General features: G+C 45.1%; 2 protein-coding genes across 2 annotated transcripts in view; one reads left to right on the top strand and one right to left on the bottom strand.

The window, feature by feature from the left end:
- Positions 1-3,107, top strand: part of LOC108571885 (toll-like receptor Tollo) — a 3,762-nt gene extending 655 nt beyond the window's left edge. Inside the window, exon 2 of the mRNA XM_017934043.1 lies at positions 4-3,107. Coding sequence (XP_017789532.1) covers positions 4-3,107 — 3,104 coding nt within the window. The remainder of the gene's footprint in view (positions 1-3) is intronic.
- Positions 1-22,502, bottom strand: part of LOC108571974 (lysine-specific histone demethylase 1A) — a 118,679-nt gene that overhangs the window by 62,526 nt on the left and 33,651 nt on the right. The gene's annotated exons all lie outside the window — the stretch shown is intronic.

The following is a 22,502-nucleotide window of genomic DNA, read 5'->3' as shown; positions in this document are numbered from 1 at the left end:
GCTTGTCGAACTTGAAAGAACTGGACTTGAGTAACAACAGCATCGAATCTCTACCCACGGCGGCGTTCTCCGGTTTGACCAGGCTGCACAGCATCGATCTACGGTGCAACGCCATCAGCTTCATGGCGGACCGCGCGTTCGAAGGACTCTCGTCGTTGGCCATCTTGAGGCTCGGGGATAATCGACTCGCCAGCCTGCCGCCAGAATTATTCAGCGACGCGAGGAATATTCAAGAGATTCATCTTAGGAATAACACGTTGAACGTGCTACCGCCTGGTTTATTCAGTGAACTGACGCAGTTGGTAGTGTTAGATCTGTCTCACAACGAATTGACCGCCGAGTGGGTGAACGCGGCTACTTTCAGTGGTTTGGTACGTTTAGTGGTGCTCGATTTGTCGAACAATCGTATAGCTCGACTCGATCCTACGGTGTTCCGCGATCTCTACAGCCTACAGATACTTCGTCTACAGGAGAATCTTATCGAGAATTTACCGGAGAACACGTTCTCCGCGCTCTACAATCTTCACACTCTGTTGCTCAGCGATAATCTACTAACTGTCGTCGACGCGACGACGCTAAGCGGACTTTACGTGTTAAATCTACTCTCGTTGGACAACAACAGGCTGCACACGATCCACCCTAGCTCCCTGAGGAACGCCTCGTCCCTACAGGAGTTCCACCTGAACCGTAACCAGCTGAAATCCGTCCCGGACGCGCTGAAAGCCACTCCCCTTCTGCGAACCCTCGACCTCGGCGAGAATCTCATTTCAGAGATACCGACCGGCACGTTCGACCACGTGGCGCAGCTCTACGGTCTTCGATTAACCGAAAATCATATTGGGAATCTCACCAAGGGCGTATTCGATCGTATCAAGGAGCTGAAGATATTAAATCTCGCGATGAATCGTATACAGTACATCGAGCCGGGTACCTTCGACGAGAACCTCAATCTGCAGGCGATCCGTTTGGACGGTAATCAACTGACAGACATCGCCGGCCTCTTCACCAATCTACCGAACCTCGTCTGGTTGAACGTCAGCGATAACAAGCTACGTTGGTTCGACTACGCTATGATACCGACCGGATTACAGTGGTTAGACATACACTCCAACGAGATACGCGAGCTCGGCAATTATTTCGAGATCGAGAGTCAACTGCAGTTGAGCACCTTCGACGCGAGCGAGAACAAGCTCACGGAGATCACCGGAAACGCGATACCAATGAGCGTGGAGAGATTGTATTTGAACGACAACCTGATCTCCAAGGTGCAGAGTTATTCGTTCTTCAAGAAACCGAACTTGACCACCGTCGAGCTGAAAGGGAATCAGATACGAAATTTGGAACCTTACGCGCTTCGAATCAGCGCCGTACCACCCGAGAAATCTCTACCTGAGTTCTACATCGGTGACAATCAGTATCTCTGCGACTGTACCATGGAATGGTTGCAGAGAGTCAACAGACAGAATCAGACTAGAGTTCAACCGAGAGTGATGGACCTCGAGAGCATTTACTGCAAGCTTCTCTACGACAGAGAACACGCGTTCGTCCCTCTGGTCGAAGCGTCGCACTCGCAATTTCTCTGCAAGTACGAGACTCATTGTTTCGCACTGTGTCACTGCTGCGACTTCGACGCCTGCGACTGCGAGATGACCTGTCCACAAAACTGCACGTGTTACCACGATCAATCGTGGTCTGCGAACGTAGTAGACTGTTCCAACGGCGGGCACGTGAACAAACTACCCGAACAGATACCAATGGACGCGACCAGGCTCTATCTAGACGGAAACGATCTACGTGTCGTGTCCAGCCACGCTTTCATCGGTCGTAAGAAGCTCAAAGTGCTCTTCCTCAACTCCTCCAACATCGAAATCGTTCAGAACAGATCGTTCAACGGGCTGAGAGATCTGGAGGATCTACATCTGCAAGACAACAGAGTTCGAGAGTTAAAGGGACACGAGTTCGAAGGATTGGACGCTCTCAAGTTGCTCTATCTTCACAGAAATCGTATAGTGTCTATTGGAAACGACACCTTCTCCTCTCTTCGATCGCTGCGAATTCTGAAACTGGAAAGCAACAAACTAACGACACTAGCGGTGTGGACTTTACCGGGCTCGATCGAGATCAGTTTGTCCGGGAATCCGTGGTCCTGTGAGTGCGACTATCTACAGAGTTACCGCGAGTGGATCCGTGAGCCGAACGTTCGTGTGACAGACGCGTCCGCGTTGCGTTGCGTGTACAACGTGACGGAGTTCGAGGCGTTCGGTGACGAGGTGTTCGCGGACAACGAGTTCGGCTTCTCTGTGGCGAGTAACGACCGCGAGAAGAGCAACGACAGCGTGTGCATCGGTGCGGCAAGCATCGACAACGACGTGCACCGCAACTACACCAAGACGATCATCGAGAAACAGGTGCTCCAGGACTATCTTCCTCTGTTGGTCGCGACGTTGGTCGGCTCGCTACTGGTAGTGCTCCTCTGTATGCTCGCGTTCGTGTTCAGGCAAGAGCTCAGAGTGTGGTTCCACTCGAGATTCGGCGTGAGAATATTCTACAGAAATCACGAGGTGGACAGAGACGATCGGGACAAATTGTTCGACGCTTTCGTCAGTTACAGCTCGAAAGACGAAGCGTTCGTCGCCGAAGAGCTGGCACCTGTTCTAGAAATGGGCAATCCTCCCTATAAATTGTGCCTACACTACCGTGACTTTCCTGTCGGAAGCTTCATAGCCGACACGATAGTCCAAGCGGTGGAATCATCGAGGCGAACGATCATGGTACTGTCGGAGAATTTCATCAAGTCCGAGTGGTGTCGTTTCGACTTCAAATCAGCCCACCATCAAGTGCTGAGAGACAGAAGACGAAGATTGATCTTGGTGCTGGTCGGTGACGTTCACCAGAGGGATCTCGATCCGGACATCAGGCTCTATCTGAAGACCAACACGTATTTGCAATGGGGCGACAAACTGTTCTGGGAGAAATTGAGATTCGCTTTGCCGGACGTGCCCAACAATCAGAGGACCACGCAGAGAACGAGGCAGCCGCCTCCTGTCCGACGGCAGCACAACAACAGGACATCGAACGGATCGCGTACTGTCTCCGTGCACATATGAGAACTCTCCTCTTCACCTGTGTCTACGTGTGTCTGTGTATATTCGTATGCATCGCTTTTCTTCCGGTGGATCGTAGGAGTGGGCGTAGAATTCAAAGGGAAAGAAGCAAAATAAGAAGAAGAAGAAGAAGAAGAAAGGGAGAGAGAGATCGGTGTGTGCGTGTGTGAGTGTGTTTGTGCAGGATTCTCAGCACAGTGCGTTTCATTAGGGTGCAATACGGTGTGGCGTACAGAGTGTAAATAATCGCGATCTATGTATGTATAAATATTGGATAAAGAGAAAGAAGGAAGGATAAGAAAGGAGGGAAAAGACGAAGGGTAGAGTAAAGAGAGAAACAAAAGTGTGCTCACGTTGAGATGAACTCAAACGATGAACAGTGTGTGTTTAACTGTAAATAAGCTGGATAAAGAGCGAGTGATTCTATTGATATTTAAGGTGCTTCTCTCACAGTGATCGTACACATATACGAGGATAAATACGAGAGACTTTTAGCGGTCCACGGTGTGTCTGTACATTTGCAGCGAGTCAGTGAGTTTTGTAAGCTTAGAAAAAAAGTCGTTGTATATACAATACGTCTCCCATCTTTCCTGAGATTGCGTTCATCAAGCTCACGGGTTAATTTAGGGTTAAACAGCGCGTCGAGGATCTATCTATCTCTCTCTCCCTCTCTCTTTCTCGTCGGACGAGAGAGACGATATTCTCTCGCGGCGTGACACGTTAGTAAAGCGGCACGGAAAAACAGTGTTAGGTGCCATTGTGAATTTTCACCTTTTTTTCTTTTTTCTCCTCGATTGTTTCGAACGTACAGGCGAAGGAGAAATGCACGGTGAAAGACGAGAGAAAGAGGAAAAAAGGGCTTTCTTTTCTGATTGTAGAACGATCACGCGAAATAACACGTCGACAGTATCCTTTGTACCAGTGTGGATTTTGTTGTAGCTCCGTGAAACCAGCTTCGCGAAACGATTTTTCCAAGCAATTCCTCTTTCTTTAGCGAACGGTTCTTAAAAAGAGTCTCGTCGTTCCGTGTCTCGTTCGTGTTTCATCGGGAGACACAGTGATACCGTACTTCCTCTTTTTCTTTCTTTTTCAATCGAATCCTAGCGGCGCTGATTCAAATTCTTCGTTTTTTGTATTTAATTGTACTTAATAGACTGGCTGAAACATTATCGAGAGCTACGCGTCTCAGCTTGCGTTTTTTTTCTTCTTGGTGACACGCGTACGCGATTTCTATATTTTTTCTCTCTCCCCTGTGTTCTTTTTTTTTTTTTTACGTCTCTGTTTTTCTCTTGTAAAGTATTATAAGCGCGTGCAAGCCGTATATCTTATTTATTTCGTCCGGAAACGTTGAAACGGAGACTTCTCGTGGCTCGAGACGCGATTAAGAGCTTACACGCGAGCGGTCTCTGCTTGAATTCGACGGTCTGCCTGTTTATTTTTTTCTCTGTTTCATCCTCTTTCACATAGAAATGTACAACGTCGATCGAGTATTTTGTTCTTTTTTTCTATTCCGACGAATTGTAAATTCGTGTTCGACAGTGAGACGGTCGGATTCAAAATGAAGCTTTACGCGATTCGAGCAAGGAAAGTAATAAAAGCGAGCCGCCTGTAAACGAGATCGAAATACAATGTACAAACGTGAGAACAATATTTTCCTTGTAGCTTTCCTCGCAAGCGATTATTCTGTGTCTTATTATTATTTTTGTTTTTTCTTTTTGTTTTTTTTTTTTTCGTTTTCCAACACACCCCCTATGCAGACTACTCTCGACACAACGTGAAAGATATTATTAGAATAAAAACCTGTGACTGAACAATAAAATGCTCTATTTTTATGTTTTTAACACCTTCTACTTTTTTTCTGTTCTTTCTTGTAATTACAGTCCTTTTCCCTTAATTCGATTAATTTGTAAGGAAAACTCGCGTCGACTCGGGGAATCGGTGAATATTTGGTATTTGTCGTGGAAGAACAAAGCTCTCGGGAGGCGTAGAGAAAAAAAAGTACGCAAACTTCCGGTGTTTCCACGGAGAGAAATTCACCACGAAACAATAGACTATGCTAATCGAGTCACGTCTGTTTACATTGTCATCACGTCCCGTTACCGTTACATCAACGGAATAAGTAATGCCTCGGTTCATTGTAATAGAAATCAGATAGTTTGAGTAAAAGACCGTCGCTCGGGCTGCAGCGTCTTTGATCGTTCTCGTTACAAAAGCGAATCGGAATTCAATGGATGCAGAGACACGGTGATTTTCAATGGTAATCGATTCGAGCCTGTAATTACGGTGTTTAACAAAATTGTCGAAGGGAGAAAAACGGTGGGTATATTTTCGGTGGAATTTCTTCTTTTCTTTTTTTTCTTCGCTCGGTAATATCCGACGTCTTTGTGGAGTTTGCGTTTCACGAGTGAACGATTCTTACTCGATGATTCGAACGAGCACCGCCATCCGGGAAATTTGATTTGCATACTACGGCTCCAAGTATTTACATAAAACAGGAAGTTCCGGGCTCTCGACCAATCCCCCTAATCGAATTAGATGCACCCCGGGGAAAGTTTCGTACCGATGTAACTGTCGTCTTAATCTACGAGCTTCCCTTTCGAGTTTTGGCGCAGAGGCGCGTGCAACGATCGGAAAAAATCCACTTGAAAATGTCAGGGTCTTGGGGAAATATCAGTAACTTTAATTGAAAGTGTGAAAAGATATACAGTTGAAAATGTACGATAGAATTTTTCCATGCGAGGCTTTGTGTTTGAGAAAATTAATGTTGAAAATAATTTTTTAACTGAAAAGATATAAAGAAAGTTAATTAAGAGAAAAGAAGAAAAATTATCCTCTTTTTTAGTTGGCAAAAAATCTCTTTTTAACTTTTTACAAATGAAGTACCGAAATGGGCATTTTGAGAATTCATCGCTACCAAATAACGACAAAAACATGCACTCTCCGTAGAATATCGAGAAAAAGTCTCTAGAAAAACCTTAGAGGAATTGTAAGTGAATCAAGAGATCCCTCGGCTGAAATGCCAGCGAGCCGACGGGAATGTAATTCGCATTGATATGCAAGCACGACGTGGAGTAGCACTATCGCCGTGTCTATGATTGCGCGTAATCGGCGTGTAATCGAGGCGCGAGAATCGGCCAGCAATTCCATCGATGCGCAACAGATGTGACGCAAAGCCACCGCAGCGATATTACGAATAAACAGGAATATGTGTCACGACGCGCAATCGCGATTACGCGAAACGTGGAAGACGCGAAATGATCCAACGCACGCCCTCTGCGGTCTCGCCTAATACCGTTCGGAATTCGTATTGTGCGGTAATAATTGCCACGTGGAAAATTATAGCGCTGATGAGATACGAGTTAATCTATGCGTGTGCACTAAATTCAGTTCTGTGATTCTTGGATGCTGTGGAGTTCAATTTTGCGTTGACGAAATTTTTCATATGAAATTGTAGCAAAGTTCGTAGTTTTCTTAATATTTTCAGAATTTCAGAAAGCAGTGTGTTTCTTAAAAGTAAAAAGAAAAGAAATTTTTTAGAAAACACTTTCAACTGATTTTTGTTTGGATCTATACACATGTATATTATAATTCATATCTCTTCGGTGAAAGATTAACGAATGAAAAGGCAAAGAAATTTGAAAAAATTTTGCAGCAACTCGATTTCTACTTACATATGCAAAGATCTACAGATAATCCTCATTAATACGATTAAACAAGAAAATCAATTAAAAACACGAGTACTCGCAGAGTTAAAAAATCGTAACCAGATTGGCTAACGAGGAAAAACATAAACAACAAGAAATTCCTACAAGAGTAAGTGGAATTTTTCACCGACGTGGATCCTGTATAACCACGAACAGTCAACACTCTAAACTAGAATATTAATACCTTCTAATTACACCAATTATCAACTTCTCGTTACCCTATATCATACTGTCAGAACAACTCCATTACCATTTTTCTCACACTCCATATTTTCCATTGAAACATCTCAACAAATTCCTAAACGATCCATATCTACACACCATTCTTCCCCCAATCTTTTCCCTATTAACACAACATCCTAATGAAACCTGGTACCCAGAGAAATCCTATCGAAACCATTTATCCTCGATTCATTATCCACCGATAGATAATTCAAAGCACAACGATCTACCTCGAAAACAGGTCCAAACACCGAATCCATTCCCCTCGACACCACTCTCTCTCTCTCTCTCTCTCTGCCAGTAGAAATCATAAAAGAGCCCAGCAGCTCGAATCCACTTGGCCAGACACACTTAGCATACTCAGGCCACGCGAGACCGCGATTAAAATATGAATTGCAAATTCCGCAGGATAAATTCGAGCAGGAATCGTATATCTCTGGCCGATCGTTAGAATGTATTTACTCGATTCAATTACTTATCTTATCGGGCCGCGTTATTAAGCGTTTATGGGGCCCGGCTAGAGCCTGTCGTTATGGCAAGAAAATAGCGTCAGATTCGTTGGAAACACGAGGTAACCTAACCGGGCGCGCGACGCCAACCTCAAGCCCTCTTCTTCTCCTCGCCTCTCCTCCGATCCTGTTCTGCCACTTTTGTAATTAACAAGCCCTTAACAACATATCACGGAGCTCGGCGTCGTCCTCTCGTCCTCGTCCATGCTGAAAACCTGTGAGATCCAGCAACGGCCATAATTTCACGGGGGATGGGTGAAAAATACGCGATATGGAGCAACCTGTTGCGGCTACCGTGCATAGAAAGAAATCCGAGAGAATTATAAGATCGAGCGGCAAACTACTCTCGGGCAAAACGTTTAGACCTCACTGCTCGATCCTGTTGCTGATAAATTCGAGCCGCAACGAGTAGATACGAGAGAGCAAGGTTGCTGGAGGGAGAGAAAAAAACAGGCGGACGTGAACAGGATACGTGATTAAGAACGCGAATACGGCAGAGCGCGGAGGGTGGAGTTAAGGTGAAAGGGTACGATTGACATTTCGTTCGAATACGCGAGCGTAACACGCGGAAGGGGGGGAAAAGCGAGGATCATGATCCTGCGCGTTAGTTATTTACCGGGAAATGTCGCTTCTGATCGAGGTAGCGAGAGGAGAATCGAAGCTGGATGGATCTCCCGGACGAGAAGTTCGATCGATACGTCCATTTCGAATATCAGAGTCGAAAAGAGCGAATTTGTGAATGGTGTGTTGCGGCTGCTTTGAGGCTTGTACTTTGCATGCAGAAGGCGGAGCATCAAACTTGTTTAGGGAACTCTGTTCCACATTTCGTGATTAAACTTTTTCCCTAAATTCTCACACTCATATTTTCCCACGAAACTCGCAAATTCCAATTCACCAGCCAATCTTCTCAAGCGTTCGATTTCCGCGTAAAAACAGAACCCCGGAGCATCCCTCCTCGAAATCAACCAAAACGATGTAAACAAAAAGGAACTCAAAGCGAAAATGCAAAAAAAAGGAAAAATAGAAAACCCAAAGAGGACGTAAGAGTCGTAAAACCGAGGGTCGAGGAAAAAACTAACAAACGCTGGTGAAACGAGAGAAAACGAGCGCGTAAGGATATCCGCGGTTGCGTTCTGCCTAAGGAAGCGGACTCGCCGCGGAGCGAATAAACCATAATGGCGAAACATAAAGGTAAAAGATCGTGGCGTAGAAAACAATGAATTAGGGACGATAAAATAACCCGACGATGGAGGGAGGGGAAGGAAAGGTAGCCGCTTATTCTTCGAATATTTCTTTCGTCGGTTCGGTTCGTTCGTTTAGCAGCTCGCTAACTCGCTCGCTAGCTAGCGAGTTAAGCAGCTTCGAGAATGCAGCTCTCGCATGCCTGCCAACCTTCTCCTCCTCCTCTTCGTCTTCTTCTTTCTTTCTTTCTTCTTCTTCTTCTTCTTCCCTCCCTCAGAGCTAGACTGGCCCTCCTCTGCAACTCCCTCCTCCTTCTTCTTCTTCTTCTTCTCTAGATGCTTTATGCAGTATAACGGAATTTCTGTTTGCACTATCTCGCCGCAACGGCACACGCGAGAGAGACTTCTGCTGGTCGTCGTGGCTCGAGGAGGCCATGTTAGGAAAGTGGAGGGCCGATTGTGATTCGTGGCTCAGATTAAGACCAATGAGCGGAAGGCATCGTTAGTCGAAATCGCCCCCACCTCCTCTTTTACTTCGGTGTGCTGCAGTTGCATCGATGCATTCGAGAGATAGGGACTTTTTCGCCGTGGCAAACCGAGGATTCGTGCGGTCTTTTGTGAAACGCGCAGATTAGAGGGATCTCGAGTTTAACATCTCGGACATGCGATTCTGTTTTCTGAAGAGTTTAGCGGCGGGTATTCTTTGGAATCGTGGATCCTTTTCTAGTCGCTTTGTTCGCGGTGAAAAGGGATTCTAGGAAGATTCCTTCGGTCACCTCTTTTGGGGGAGATCGTGGAAATGTTGTAGATGGCCTTTGGCGGGCATGCAAATTTTGAAGACTTTGGGGATTGTGGTGGTTGGATCGAAGAAACTTTGAGTGGATTCTGTTGGATCGACGTTTGTGGGATTAGAATAGGAGGTATTCTTCGGGTTAAAATTGAGACTATAGAGTGATTGCTAGAATTGTGAAATGGAGAAGAAGAAGCTTGCTAGATTCGTCAACACAAGTTTGATAAATCCTGAGACTAACTGGCTTAATTTGTCTCAGAGAAATTTTACATTTATTTCTCATAGAAAATTGCTGAATTTTAGAAACTTTAACAAAAATATCAATTATTTTCATAGATCCTCTTTCAGAATTTAGCTATTTTTTGCAACTGTACAAATGAAGTATCACTACGCTTAAAAGAATTTCCTTAAAGCAGAGATTCCTCTCACGAGACGATGTATCCCTCATCGTGCAAATTTTGCCAAGAATATACGTCGAAAATTACAAGTGTTACCGAAGTTGGTTAGCCAAAAAGGCAAATTCGAGCGGAAACGCCGAGCGAAGAAGGGATCGTATCTTCAATTACAAGCGACATCGGCACGTGAACTTTATATTCGCGTGTACGATTGCGTGTACGCGACTGTTGCCGCGTAGTTTAGTTATCGCGATTGAGAATTTAGTGTCCGGCTCGCATTGTCTCGCGGAGCGAATGCATATTTCACACGTGCGCTATCCGCTGCACGGCCTCGTGTACCCGCTGCGGCTCTTGCTGATTATGCGACCGGGCTACAGTCGGTTATACACCGCAATACCCCTCTTGCATATACATCGTCTCGCGGTGCCCTGTGCGCGCCGCCACGATGCCTAACATCATAATAACTCGCAGAAATCATTTTCAGCCTTTGTAAGGGAACGTTTCGAATGGCCTGCTCGAGCAACCAGAGAACCTCCAACGTTAATCCGACTGTGTGGTATTAATTACGAGCCTTGCAACCCACCGACAAGTGCCCCCCAAAAAGGAAAGAAACACGTGAAATATAAAAGCTGAGAAGGAAAGCAAATATTTTTTTTCTTTACTTTTGAGCCTATCATTTGTGTCGGAAGGGGTTGAAAAATTCAGTTTTTAAGTTTCGCGCGACTTTTTTAGGCCACGTGGGTCACCGATGGGCCACCGATAGAGTGTGTTAAAAAATTAGGGATAAAGAAAATGAAGAATATACTTAGTTTACCGAAAATTTAAAGTTAACAAATTAAGTACCGCGCCAATTTTAAATTTCACGTGAGTTTCCACTTAGGCCGCGTGGATCGCCGATGGGTCACCGATAGACTGTGTTCAAAAATTAAGGATTATATTTAGTTTATCGAAAATTTAACGTTAACGACGCGCCAATTTTCAAATTTAGGCCCTGCGAACCATCGACGGGCCCACGATTTCAATAGCAGTTTGCCACTTTGTGAATTGAAAACGTGTCGCTACGCCGCACGGGTTATCGATGGGCCACGGTACGATGATTGCACTTCGCAACTAACACGAATTTCTATCGTTGCAAACCGATGGGAAAAAAGAGGAGCCGTATTAAAGTGCATGAGGTAGAAAGTTGCAGAAAGTTCAGAGGGAAGAACAAAGAAGGTTATTCCGAGAAGACGGTTCGCTGCGAGCGACGATCTCTCCTCCCTTTCGAGCTCGAAAGGATGGATCATCGTCGTTGGACACGATGCTGCGGCCAAAGGATCTCTAGCTCCGTGGAATGGCCGATCGTTTCGCATGAGACGGACTCGTTTACGAGGCAGTCGCTCCGCGACTAAATCGACTTTTAACGAACCGGGATAAATGTTCGATAATTGGATTTATTAAGGGAACATGAGGTGGTCCTCGAGCAAATATTATTGCACAGGGCGTGTCAAAATGTGTGCGTAGAAAAATGGTGCACAAACTTCCTGGAAATGTTTCACACTTAACCCTTTACTATTTCCCACCAATTGATATTTCTCAGAAATATTGTAGCGATTTTCTAACCCTTTCGTGAGTCAATTATTTTTCTAAAGAACTTGTTATTTATAGTGCCTATAACGGATGCTAAATTGAGATGAATTTTCTTTGAATGAATCAAATCTATGACATATTTGAACGACAGTGTCCTTCCTAATTTGAGTCACAAATCCAAATCACACCAAGAAAAAAACACACTAAATTTCCCCTAAAATTCGTTCACCTCCGGATCGAACAAAAAAAGGTATCCCCACCTCAGAAATAAAATCGAACAAGGCAAATATTTGTACAGACCGTTCCCACCATAAAAACGTACCCTAAATTCATCCCGGAACATGCGTCCACACATTTTGACACAGCCTGTACAAACGGTACGACAGAAGGTAGAGAGGCAGAGGAGTGACACGGCCGGAAGAAGAAGAGGAACGATTATTCGATCGATTACAAGGCAGTTTTCGCGGGAGAACATCGAATCGGATCCAGCCTCTTCTCTACCGCGCTGGGGTTCGAGAGGTCGAAAATACAAGTTGCAACGGGTGACTTTAATCAACTCTTTGGCGAGAGCGCGCGCAACTCTCTCTCGGAGGGAACGAGTCGCGGGGCGTGTCATTTGCGAGACGATCATTCCACTCGTTCCCTTTCTCCGTCTCCGTTTCAAGCTCAGGGCTGCGAACTGGCCCCCAAGACTTCGCTCATAATAATACCATGGGACCCCGTTGACACGCCTCGTCGCTGGTTAAAGACGATCCAACACGGGGTTGAACGATCCTTTTTTCTCTCCTCCTCCTCCTCCTCTTTCTTTCTCTCTCTCCCTTCTTTCAGACTCGTCCTCATCGTTAAAGCACGCTTATCAGCCTGCTGGTCCTGGTAATGAGGCGGACCAGTGTACGCGTTTGAAATTAATCAGTCGAAATTACGCGCACCGCACGATTCCACACGCCACCAGAAGCTTTATTGTTGTTCCGTTGATTACACGGGAAACGAGAGCGATCCATGCACACACACACTTCCTTATTGCTCCACGATTATATTCTGGTTTGTCCTTTTCTTCATTCGTTTGGCTGATATGATAACTTCATTCCTACGGTTGACCCAGTGAGATCGACGGTTTTAAGGATGAACGAGGGGAAAAATGTCGGGGATAGGAGCTCGGAGATGTTTTCCATGCCGTTATGCCTTGGAATGGCTGTTTAATGGACGAAGGAAGTTTAATTGTATGTACCTATGGGAGGAGTGGGTTGGTTTTACGAGGCTGTTTAATTCTTCGCCTGTGTAGAGAGTGTCCCTTGAGAAGATCCCTCCCTCAGCCAGCTAAGATGGAAGTTGTTTTCAATTCTTGGAATTGTTTGAAGAATTCTTCGAAACATACTTCGCTAACAAACGTTCACGTTGGTAGAAAATAGTAAATTGTCATTACTGATAGCAGAGAATATTCTCTCTTAGAAAATTATATTCCTCGAGGATGAGAACGTCAAATTTGATCACACTCGGGACAAACAGAAAATTAGAGGAGAAATTTAGTACAAGGGTCATCGGAGAAACGTGAATAAAACGTTCCAAGCGAAGAGCCCGAATTAATTACTTCAATTAGAATAAATCAACGGTCCCTAATGAAATAAGCGATACTTCACCTTTTCAGATAGGGCTGTTTAGAATCGTCGTGGCTCGTAAAAAGCCATAAAACAGCCCGCTTTTTCGGTCGACCAAGGAGTGGTCCCGAATTTATGATCGGCAATATATCTGTCCTAAACTTCCATAAATCGCCCGGCGCACAGGAAACGGAGAAACTAAATTGACCCACAAAGGGTTGAAACGTTCACGTCGCGTCCCGAGAAATATCGAATCAAAGAGGGAAAGCTGTGGCCATTTACGAAGACAAAAGGACGGCGGCCTGGAATTGGCCGGAAGAAAGAGGGCGGAAAGTGTGGTAGAAAAACGCATTAGACACGCGCGCGACTCGATCAACGAGGGACAACGAAGAAACATCTGCCCGTGAAGAAAATGCGCGCGGCAGCTGCAATTCGTCGAAATTCTTCGACGATTCCCTTGTTTATGCAACGCGTGACCAAAAAATTATGCTAATCTCCCCCGAGCAACATGCATTTATTTATCATTTAGTGCAGTGCGGAATTTACAGACATCTGTGCGAACCGCATAACTCGAGGTTTTCCTCGTGACAAAAAGGAATTAAGTTGTATTAGCTCGTTACGTATGAGATTCCGACGAGTTTTTACGAATTAGAATCATGTCGATTGTCGGGTGAAAAAAGAAAGTGAAACATGCTGCCTGCTGTTTTAAATGCTAGGCTCGTCTCGATGAAAAAGATAGGCTAAGGTTAATGGTAAATCTTGAAAATGGATTGTGATTGAATTCCAGGGATCTTCTTTTGCGAATTCGAAACTGGGACATTCTAACGAAAATGATATTTTTTAATTAAAAATGTGCCTGAGGAGTTCACTGCAAAAGTTCATATTTTTATAAAAAATATAATCACTTTCTCACACAAAAAAATACACAAATTATTTTATAACGAAACCAAAAGTTTAAAAATTTCTGAACCACTGTTTTAACCCTCCCTGGAGTTTTCTAGGATTAATGCTCTCTCTAACCCCAAGGTACCACGAATGACGTCGCGTTTTTATTTTTATATTCGGAAAATCTGTGAAAGTAGATCGTCCAAATCGATCCACGCTAAAAGCTTCACTCCAACGATCCAACCGCCTTCGAAAGCGATCCATAAAGACAGCCTCCATTTTGACGCTGTCACAGTGGCGTAACCCCTTAATACACACGTTCACGCTGGCCAAATTTATCGCCGCGGCGACTATAATTTCTCGAACGCGGGGTTTCGTAGAGGGACACGAAGCCTCGGGAACGCTCTTGTTCGGTACCTGTTGAAACGGTCACGGCCATGCACGGCCAATTTTCTGACCGGGCGCACGGTCACCGGGAAAAAAGGAACAAAATGGAAGATCGTGGCTGGAAGTCGCGAGCCATCGCGTCGATAGTAAAAATCCGAACGTAACGGAAGGGGAATTAACCGGCTGCTCGATAATCAGGAGGACGTTAAAACAGTAAATCGGCCGGTGCACGATTAAACTGTTACAATTATTACAGATAACGTTTTCAGCCGGTTTAACGGCGGCCACATTCTTCCCTCGAGTTTCTCCTCGAGCAAAGAATCGCACCAACCAACCCTCTCTCTCCTCCTACCTCTCTTCGGGTTATTTGGCAAAAATTACCAGTGCATTAACGCTACTTATGCGCCGTATATTTTAGACGAGCGACCGCCGCGTATCTCCGCCAAAGAAGAATTTTCAATTAGCAATTAAGCGCGTTTCGAGCCACGAACTATCGTTTTCTGCATTCCCCAACGATCCACAGCCGAAAACTCTTCCCCGAGAAACGACACACGGAGAGAGAAAAGTCGCGTTTATACGTTAAGGCTACTTTTGTTCGGTCGATCCAGTCCATCGGATTCGAGTCGCTCGAAGTTGTTCGTGTGAACACGATGTCGATCATGTGGAAACGATTTCTGGTCGTTCAACTGTGTACAAGTTGCTCGTTTGTGTACTTTTCGTCTAACTACCTGCTGCTGTCAACTGCGGTTCGGCTTGTAAATAGTGTACAAGGTGTCTCTGTCGTTGTGGCGTGATTGGGAGAGGGAGAAACTTCGTTTTGGGGGGAAAGTGACTTTGAATGTTGATCAACTGGTGTCGTGTTAATAAAAGTAGTTTGAAAAAACTTATATGAAAACCTATTTCCGAGATTCTTATTAAATTTCTATTATCCTCATACGTTGTCCTCTTAACACACAAATTTTGGTCAACAACTATTTCCTAATTACAGTGAACACCCTGCATATTCATTTTTTCTCCAAGATAAGATCGTCTCTGTACCCACTCCGTAACCCACAACCTACTCATTCTTCCAAAAATAATTTTCTCCAACTCACCAAGCAAATTGACAAAAATTTCCAAAGTTTCACCTAAAACCCCCACATCAGCCGCGTTAACCAACAAAAACCTCAAACAACGAAGGCCCAGTGTAAACCGTTTAGTCGATCGACCGAAAGTTGGCCAACGTAAACGCAGCTGAAGCAAGCGAGAGACGGAGAAAGAGACTCGTCCGACTGGAGCGTTTTCGAGCCGATCCTTTATCTATTAACTTATCGGTCCCACCGATCTTTCTCTCCGGTTATTCCTGCCGCGGACATCCCTGCCCCTCTTCCTCGTTTACGCCATATATGTCATCGAGCTAGAACGTCGAATACCGATCGAGCCGATCCCCGCGGAGCCCGGTAGCATCCACGGCCGAGCGGTTCGACAGAGGAACACTCTGCTTCACGAGTAGGTAGGTATTCGTCTCGTTGCATGCTCGCATGCCTCGCTGCCCGGTTGCCCCGAAGGAACAGGGTATAGGATGGTGGGGAACGGTTAGCGCCCCGTTCACCTTCCTTCCAACGGGCTATGACAAGAAACGTGGCCTCTCTCTGTCTCTTCTGTGGCGCTGGCTGCCCTCGAGTTTTCGTTCCTGCTCCTCGAGGGGGAGAGAACGTCGTCTCCTTCTGCTCGTGTGCCGCGGAAAGCCAACCCGAGAGCCGAGGAGTGGTGTGTGCCGAGGTTGGAGAGTTGAATCGAGGGACCGGCCGCCGCGCTATCGTCCTTTAAGGCCGGTTTACAGGCGCATAAGCCGCGAGATAGTAATTAAACGAGACCCGGTTAAGGATAATGCAACAGGGACCAGCTATTTTCCCTGACTTCTTCTTTTTTTTTTTGCTCCTTTTTCTTTAATTAATCGCTAGTGGCTTCTCGGAAGGAACGTGGGCAAGTGAGAGGTGATTGATAAGGAGTTTAGCTGAAGCGATTATTTAGATGATTCGGAGATTTCAGGCAGGGGTGAGTATTGCGTGGTTGAATAGCTGATACGATTTGATAGGTGTTATTTTAGATGGTTGTTTATTGTACGATAGGAAGCATTCCGATACAGGGAGTGTCTTTTGTGCAATCGAAAGTGTCAAACACAATTAACGGAGAATTGTGGCTCAAGGCGATGGATAATCAGGTTGTTCTTTGCTCGATACTTAGTCTCTGGGCTTGTATGTTAATTCGTATCGGTGCTGGGTATTGATAATTATTGTAGAGTACGATTTAAACCTTACTCTCGTATATCTTGCGTCACAATTTAAAGTCACGCTTCAAGACTCCCACTTAAAACCCATAAAAAAAGACAGAAACGGGTGAACACTGTAATTTCTCAAAAACCGTGATACAGAATGGGAAACAACGAACTGATACGAAATCACATCGAAGAATCATCAACATCCCCAGGAACACGAAAACGAGGATCGACGCGAGGAAAGAAGGTAGCAGGGTGAATAATACAGCAGGAAACAACGGTGCATATTTGAAGAGGCGCAGGGAGAACTTCTTAATAACACGAAGAAACGAATCAATCCGGCCCAGCGACGATACGTGCATAATGCAATTCCCTGACTTGCATTTCTTTCGCGAGTAGACGCGGAGCGTCGATATCCGACGTAAAGGAATAATTCAGCGCGGCCCGCGTCTTCTCTCCCTTTCGAAACTTTTCCTTCCCCGTTGTTCTGTAGCCGGTGTGTCTCCAGGGCTAATACAAGGCTCTATATCTGAGAAAAAGTATCCGAACCGGAGCACGATCCTCCGACTCTCGCCAAGGAGGACTGCTTCCCTCGATCGAGAAAAACCGAGCTCTATTCGCGGAAGGAGACCAAGAACAGTCGTTGAAAAAGCCTACAGAGAACACCGAGATAGTGAGCTAGCTTCTAGAAGAAATAGAAACGTAAGATCGCCCCGAGTGAAAAGGCGAATAGTTCTTCGAACAGACGAACGATCGTGAAGAAACTGCTTGTGAAAACGTGGCTTCGGTGAGACGTGTGGAATTGCTATGGAGTATATTAAATTTTAGGTCCAGAATCGTTACAGTCTTACAAGTTTTACGACCATCTCGTACAGAAAGTATGAAACACAGAATACTACAGTGACTTAAATTTTAGGTCCAGAAACATAATAAAATCTTAGCATTTTTAAGTGAAAATTACGGATGTGACAATTGTTACAACGTCGAAAGTCAGAATTCCAATTTCCTGAAATTACGATCCACCTCCCATAAAAATACAAAATTACAGAGAACCCCACGTTTTCTTCTCACGGTCGAAGAAAAATCGAGTAACAAAGTGTTGAAATCGAAGGAAACTATAAAATCTCTTTCTCCGAAATAATTAATAATCGACAATTATCCGGAAACATATGGAATAGACGAGTACACCTTGCGAAAGAAAGATGAAAACGCGAGAGAGGGAAGAGCGAAGACGAAGAAGGGAAAAGAAGAGGCCGATGTATCCGGTATTTGAGCCGAAGGTGTTGCGTGCAACTTAACAAGCTAACGACGCCGTGCGAGTGCGATTTTCTTTCCTATCAACCTCAATCTACTTCTTCCCATCTCTCTCTCGCTCTCTTCTTCCCCGATTTGCTTCCCACCCTCGCAATCTTGCTTTCTTCTTTCTCCTTTTTATATCCCCCGTCTTTGTCTTATTCTCCGTCCTCCTCCTGCTTAAAACATCGTTTCATCTCCGTTCGTGACTGAGCTTCTCACCCTGCCTCTCCGTTCTTTACGTAATTCACGCTGTGCTCGTGTGTGTGTGTCTTCGTTCTTTTCCTAACTCTAAGAGAAAACGTTTCTCGCTCCTTTACGTGGCCGTAGCCTTTTGCAGGGTAAAAAACGTCGCGAAGCTGCATGCCATCGTTGGCTGGCGTGTTACGGAACGCGAGGCTTGTCAGCGCGAGTATGCTAGATTAACTCGAGACCCGCTAATAAGTCGCATTCCTCCCTCGTTTCACGCGTCGTTCGAGTTTCTCACAAACGGAACGTTCAATTATTCACTTTATCGACTTTAACGAGGATAATCGATCCGTCAGGCTCGCGTCAGTAATCGCGGAATTATCGTAATCGTACGAGTTCCTCTCTGATGTTGTTAGCAGGTGTGGTTGCGGTCGCTCCATTTCGATTAATTATCCTCGCCTCGAGGTAGTTTTAATTCATAGAGAAGCACGAATACCGAGTAGATACACGATCGTAAATTATTCTTCTCAGCTGGGATATACCTTACGCGTTTCGTTGTCTCAGTAGACGCGTAAGATGGAGAGAACCGCTTCCGCTTGTCGCGGCCATTTTTACGCACGCGGACACCAACGGTGTACACGTGTTCGTAATTGCAATTCTATCGTGCGCACGATGTCGAGAAACTTAGACGAATAGAGTTGAAGGGTGTTATTTAGCATTTTGAATTATTTACTAAGTCGATCCGGAGGATTCGTCGAGGGTATACTTGTTCGACCAAAATGGGCGATAAGAGGAGGAAGGAAAAAACGAAGAGACGTCTGATGGACTTATAAGGGCAATAGCGAACGGGAATTCAAGCGTCTTGTAAGATTTTACACGGTGGAAGGTAGAGAGAGAGTGTGTGTGAAGGTATGGTATAACGGGGGCCGAAAATGAATTCTCCGTTCTCCGATATAGCTCTTCTTCGTCTTGAAAAGATGTCGCGATACGGTTATGAGTAATCGTAGAGTGGCGAGTGGTCGGATTATGAATGAGTTTCCGTTCACCGGATCGTGTAACTATACATCAGCGCGTTAATTACGCGAACGAAATGTGTATTATGCGAGTGTCAACGTATGGCTGGGCTCGAGAGCGCGTATCGACCTATCGTTCCTCCAAGTCGAGAATCAAGCTCCACCTCGCGACTCTCGCGTTACCGTACATCCAACACCAGTGACTCGCAGTTTTCTTCCGAGGAATTTTCAGCAGTGTTCATTTTTCGTTAATTAATTTTTAATAAATTACCGAAATGAGATCAACCCTTTCTTTCCTAGAGAAGACTATAGTCATCCAGTTAATTTATTAACATAGTAGCAGATATTGCACTCATTTCACGAAGTGCAGGCTCGCAGCTCAATTGTCTCACGCAACTTCGCTGCAACGAAAGGGTTAACAAACTATCTCTAAAAAGAAATCGCAACGATAAGAGTATCTTCAGTTCAAGTACTCTTCCAACTCCCTAAGAGTACGTTTACAATCGCTACCGACTAAAAAATGATTTTCGACGAGTGAGAGAACTCTGGAAAAATCCAGAAACCTCTAAACTCGAGCACTGAAAACTGGTGAACCGTGAGAATGCTCGTTTCCTACACCGCAACTACACCAAGATGCCGGCGTATCTACCAGGAAAGCCTCTCTACTAAACCAGAAACCGCCTAAATCAATCGGAAGCGTTATCCAAGAATACACTTAACGCGCTAGAGGAAAAACACCGTCCAGTAATTCAACGAAGCGATAGGGCTTAACAACGGAACGGCGCGAACAAATCCAGCAACCTGTCTTCCTGGATTTTCGCCACGATAAGAAAGAGGCAACTCGTTTCTGTTCACGGAAGGGAACCATCCACCTTCGTATCAATCCCTGCAACACCTAACACGGAGAATAATTCCACCGACAAATGAGAACCGCTGAGACTTCGCGAACTTGGGGAGAATATGGGCGCACCGCCGATGGTGGGAATACACGTGCACAACGATGCTGCACGAAAATTCATATCCAGCGTGGCAGGCGAGCAGCGTATAAAGGCGAGCCAAGACCGTCCAAATATATTTGCGCATACATTTTTTCCTTAGCGGTTATACAATCCTCGACCAAGCGAAACAGAGAGAGAGAGAGAGAGAGAGAGAGAAAGGGAAAGAAAGACAGATGCACACAACCACCCCCTCTTCTTTTACATATCTTCTCTCTTCCTTGGATATTTTTTTTATAACAAAAAAAGAAAAGAGGGAAAAAAAACAGATCGTCCAGGGGGCTTGAAATAAACGTACGAGCTTTCAAATACATTATCGAGTGAATTCTTGTTTATGGCATTCCAAAAGGTGGGACACCGCGAGGATATCATTTACCCAGCATGGCCGGATATGCATGCGTTCTTCCCTCTTTCTCCTTCACCGTGTCCCAGCGTCCAACTTGGAAGAAATTTGTTCGCGGAACGCGTCGTGAATAACAAGCGCGATATTATTACGAGCAACAAATAAACATTTACGAAACCGACTTCGATATTTCACGGTGACTCCTGAGGATTCTCGGGAAAGGGCGAGAGAGAGAGAGAGAACGAGGGGTACAATATGGCGGAGGGTGCGTGGAGTTAAGCCGTGGAAGGTAAGTTTAACGCAGGATCGAAATCGACTATACGTGGCTAGATCCGCATCTTTAGAGAGCCCTTAATACGCGAAACGTGGGATCTTGTTGTTGTCCAGTATTCGGTACCGTTATATTTTACTGGAAACGATCTTGTTTGAAACGAGAACGGTATCGATGGGAGAGACGATGGGAGAATCGTTCGAGACTATACGCTTCCGTTTAGGAAAGGTTCGTATATTTTGTACGCGAGGGCAGATCACCGTAATCGTCCCGGAGGATAATTAATACGTCGAGCCCACGCGGCCTCGATCGTCTATTTATATTCCGCGGGCATTAACGTCGCGGTGATGGACGGACGCGTGCGCGGCCATTGACTATACCTCCAGTCGTAATTGTGAGTTACTGTTAATCCTTTAACCTTTCTCTACTTTCCCCCGTAACCGATGGATAACCTGTCGTCGATCCGCAATTCATGAACGGTGACGTTACCTGCCTGGTCGTCACGGAGGGACATTGCCGAGGAGAAAATGGAGAGACGAAGGAGGAAGTCCAGTTTGGAAGTGTCGTGAAATATCAATTTTTCTTTTCTTTTCACGTCTTCGACAAATTGGAAATACGAAGTATGTCGGAAATACGGTCCTTCAATATTAACAGTTTATTCCGAGCAAAATTCTCCGGTGCAGAGAGTTAGGTACTGAACACTTTAGCTCGAGAGAGACTTCTAGGGATAAACTTAGAAAGGAACTGCTTCAAAAATGCTTCTAAAAAAGCTATTAAAAAAGTACCTATAAAATATAAATTTCTCGACCACAATTCATAATTTTATTAGACTGTGAAAGGGTTAAGGTGTGCTCTCCGAAAAATGAAGAACTGTGAACCAAAGAGAATTCTGATCTGCAAGGTGCAGTCTTGAGACATTGTCTTACTTTCTAAAAGTAGCAATATCTTAATCGTGTAAATATACAGATACGCGTATAATACGTTTTCCTTTTCCTCATCCCACACCTCTCGGTACATTCTTCCTACAAACGAAAGAATCAATTTCTTCCGACTCGAAGAAGCTACCATAAACTCTAAATCTGTCGGATAAAGGAAGAACTGATCGTTCAATTTTCAGAACACTCTACACGTCCGTAGATACTATGGACGCAGGATACTGTAACATAGTCCGACGGTCGCACGCCGGTTTCCTGGAAATAGGCAGGATGCTAGAAGGCTCGCACAGGGTCGCAGGTGAAGGCCGCAAGGATCCAGGCGAACGATCTTCCCCGCGTTTCCTTTCACCAACGACTAACGAATGCACGAACGCACGCACGCACGCACGCATGCACGCACTCTGTACTTATCATTTCTTTCGCAAATTACACGGCGAACGAGCACGAATTCACGTTTGTGTGCACGCATAACGGCCTGTTAACGCTTCTCTCGCGTTCTCCACCTTCCCTTCGAGCGAGAAGAACACCACCCTTCCATTCATTTCTGTCTACGTTAACCCTCTGATGGCCTTGCGCTCTTCGAACTTTCAACCGAGTGTTTTCGTTGAAAACTTTTAATTACTTTGCGTTTAAATTTAGACAAATTAAATATGGAATTTAATTAAATTTCTCCGTCCCCTCTGATTCTACGTGAAAGAGATAAGTTGAAAATATACGTGGGACAGAATTTTCTTTTTCCATAGGAGAAAATTGAAACGACTGAAATTTACGGCCAACTAGCCTGGCACAACCGAGGAGGTATCGCGAAACGTCGGGAAATTGTACCGTAATCAGAAGATCCGTCTTCGCGTGGAATTTCGACGAG

This window comes from Habropoda laboriosa, unplaced genomic scaffold, assembly GCF_001263275.1.
Source record: "Habropoda laboriosa isolate 0110345459 unplaced genomic scaffold, ASM126327v1 scaffold67, whole genome shotgun sequence".
NCBI lineage: Eukaryota > Metazoa > Arthropoda > Insecta > Hymenoptera > Apidae > Habropoda > Habropoda laboriosa.
This window is presented reverse-complemented; position numbering and strand designations above follow the sequence as displayed.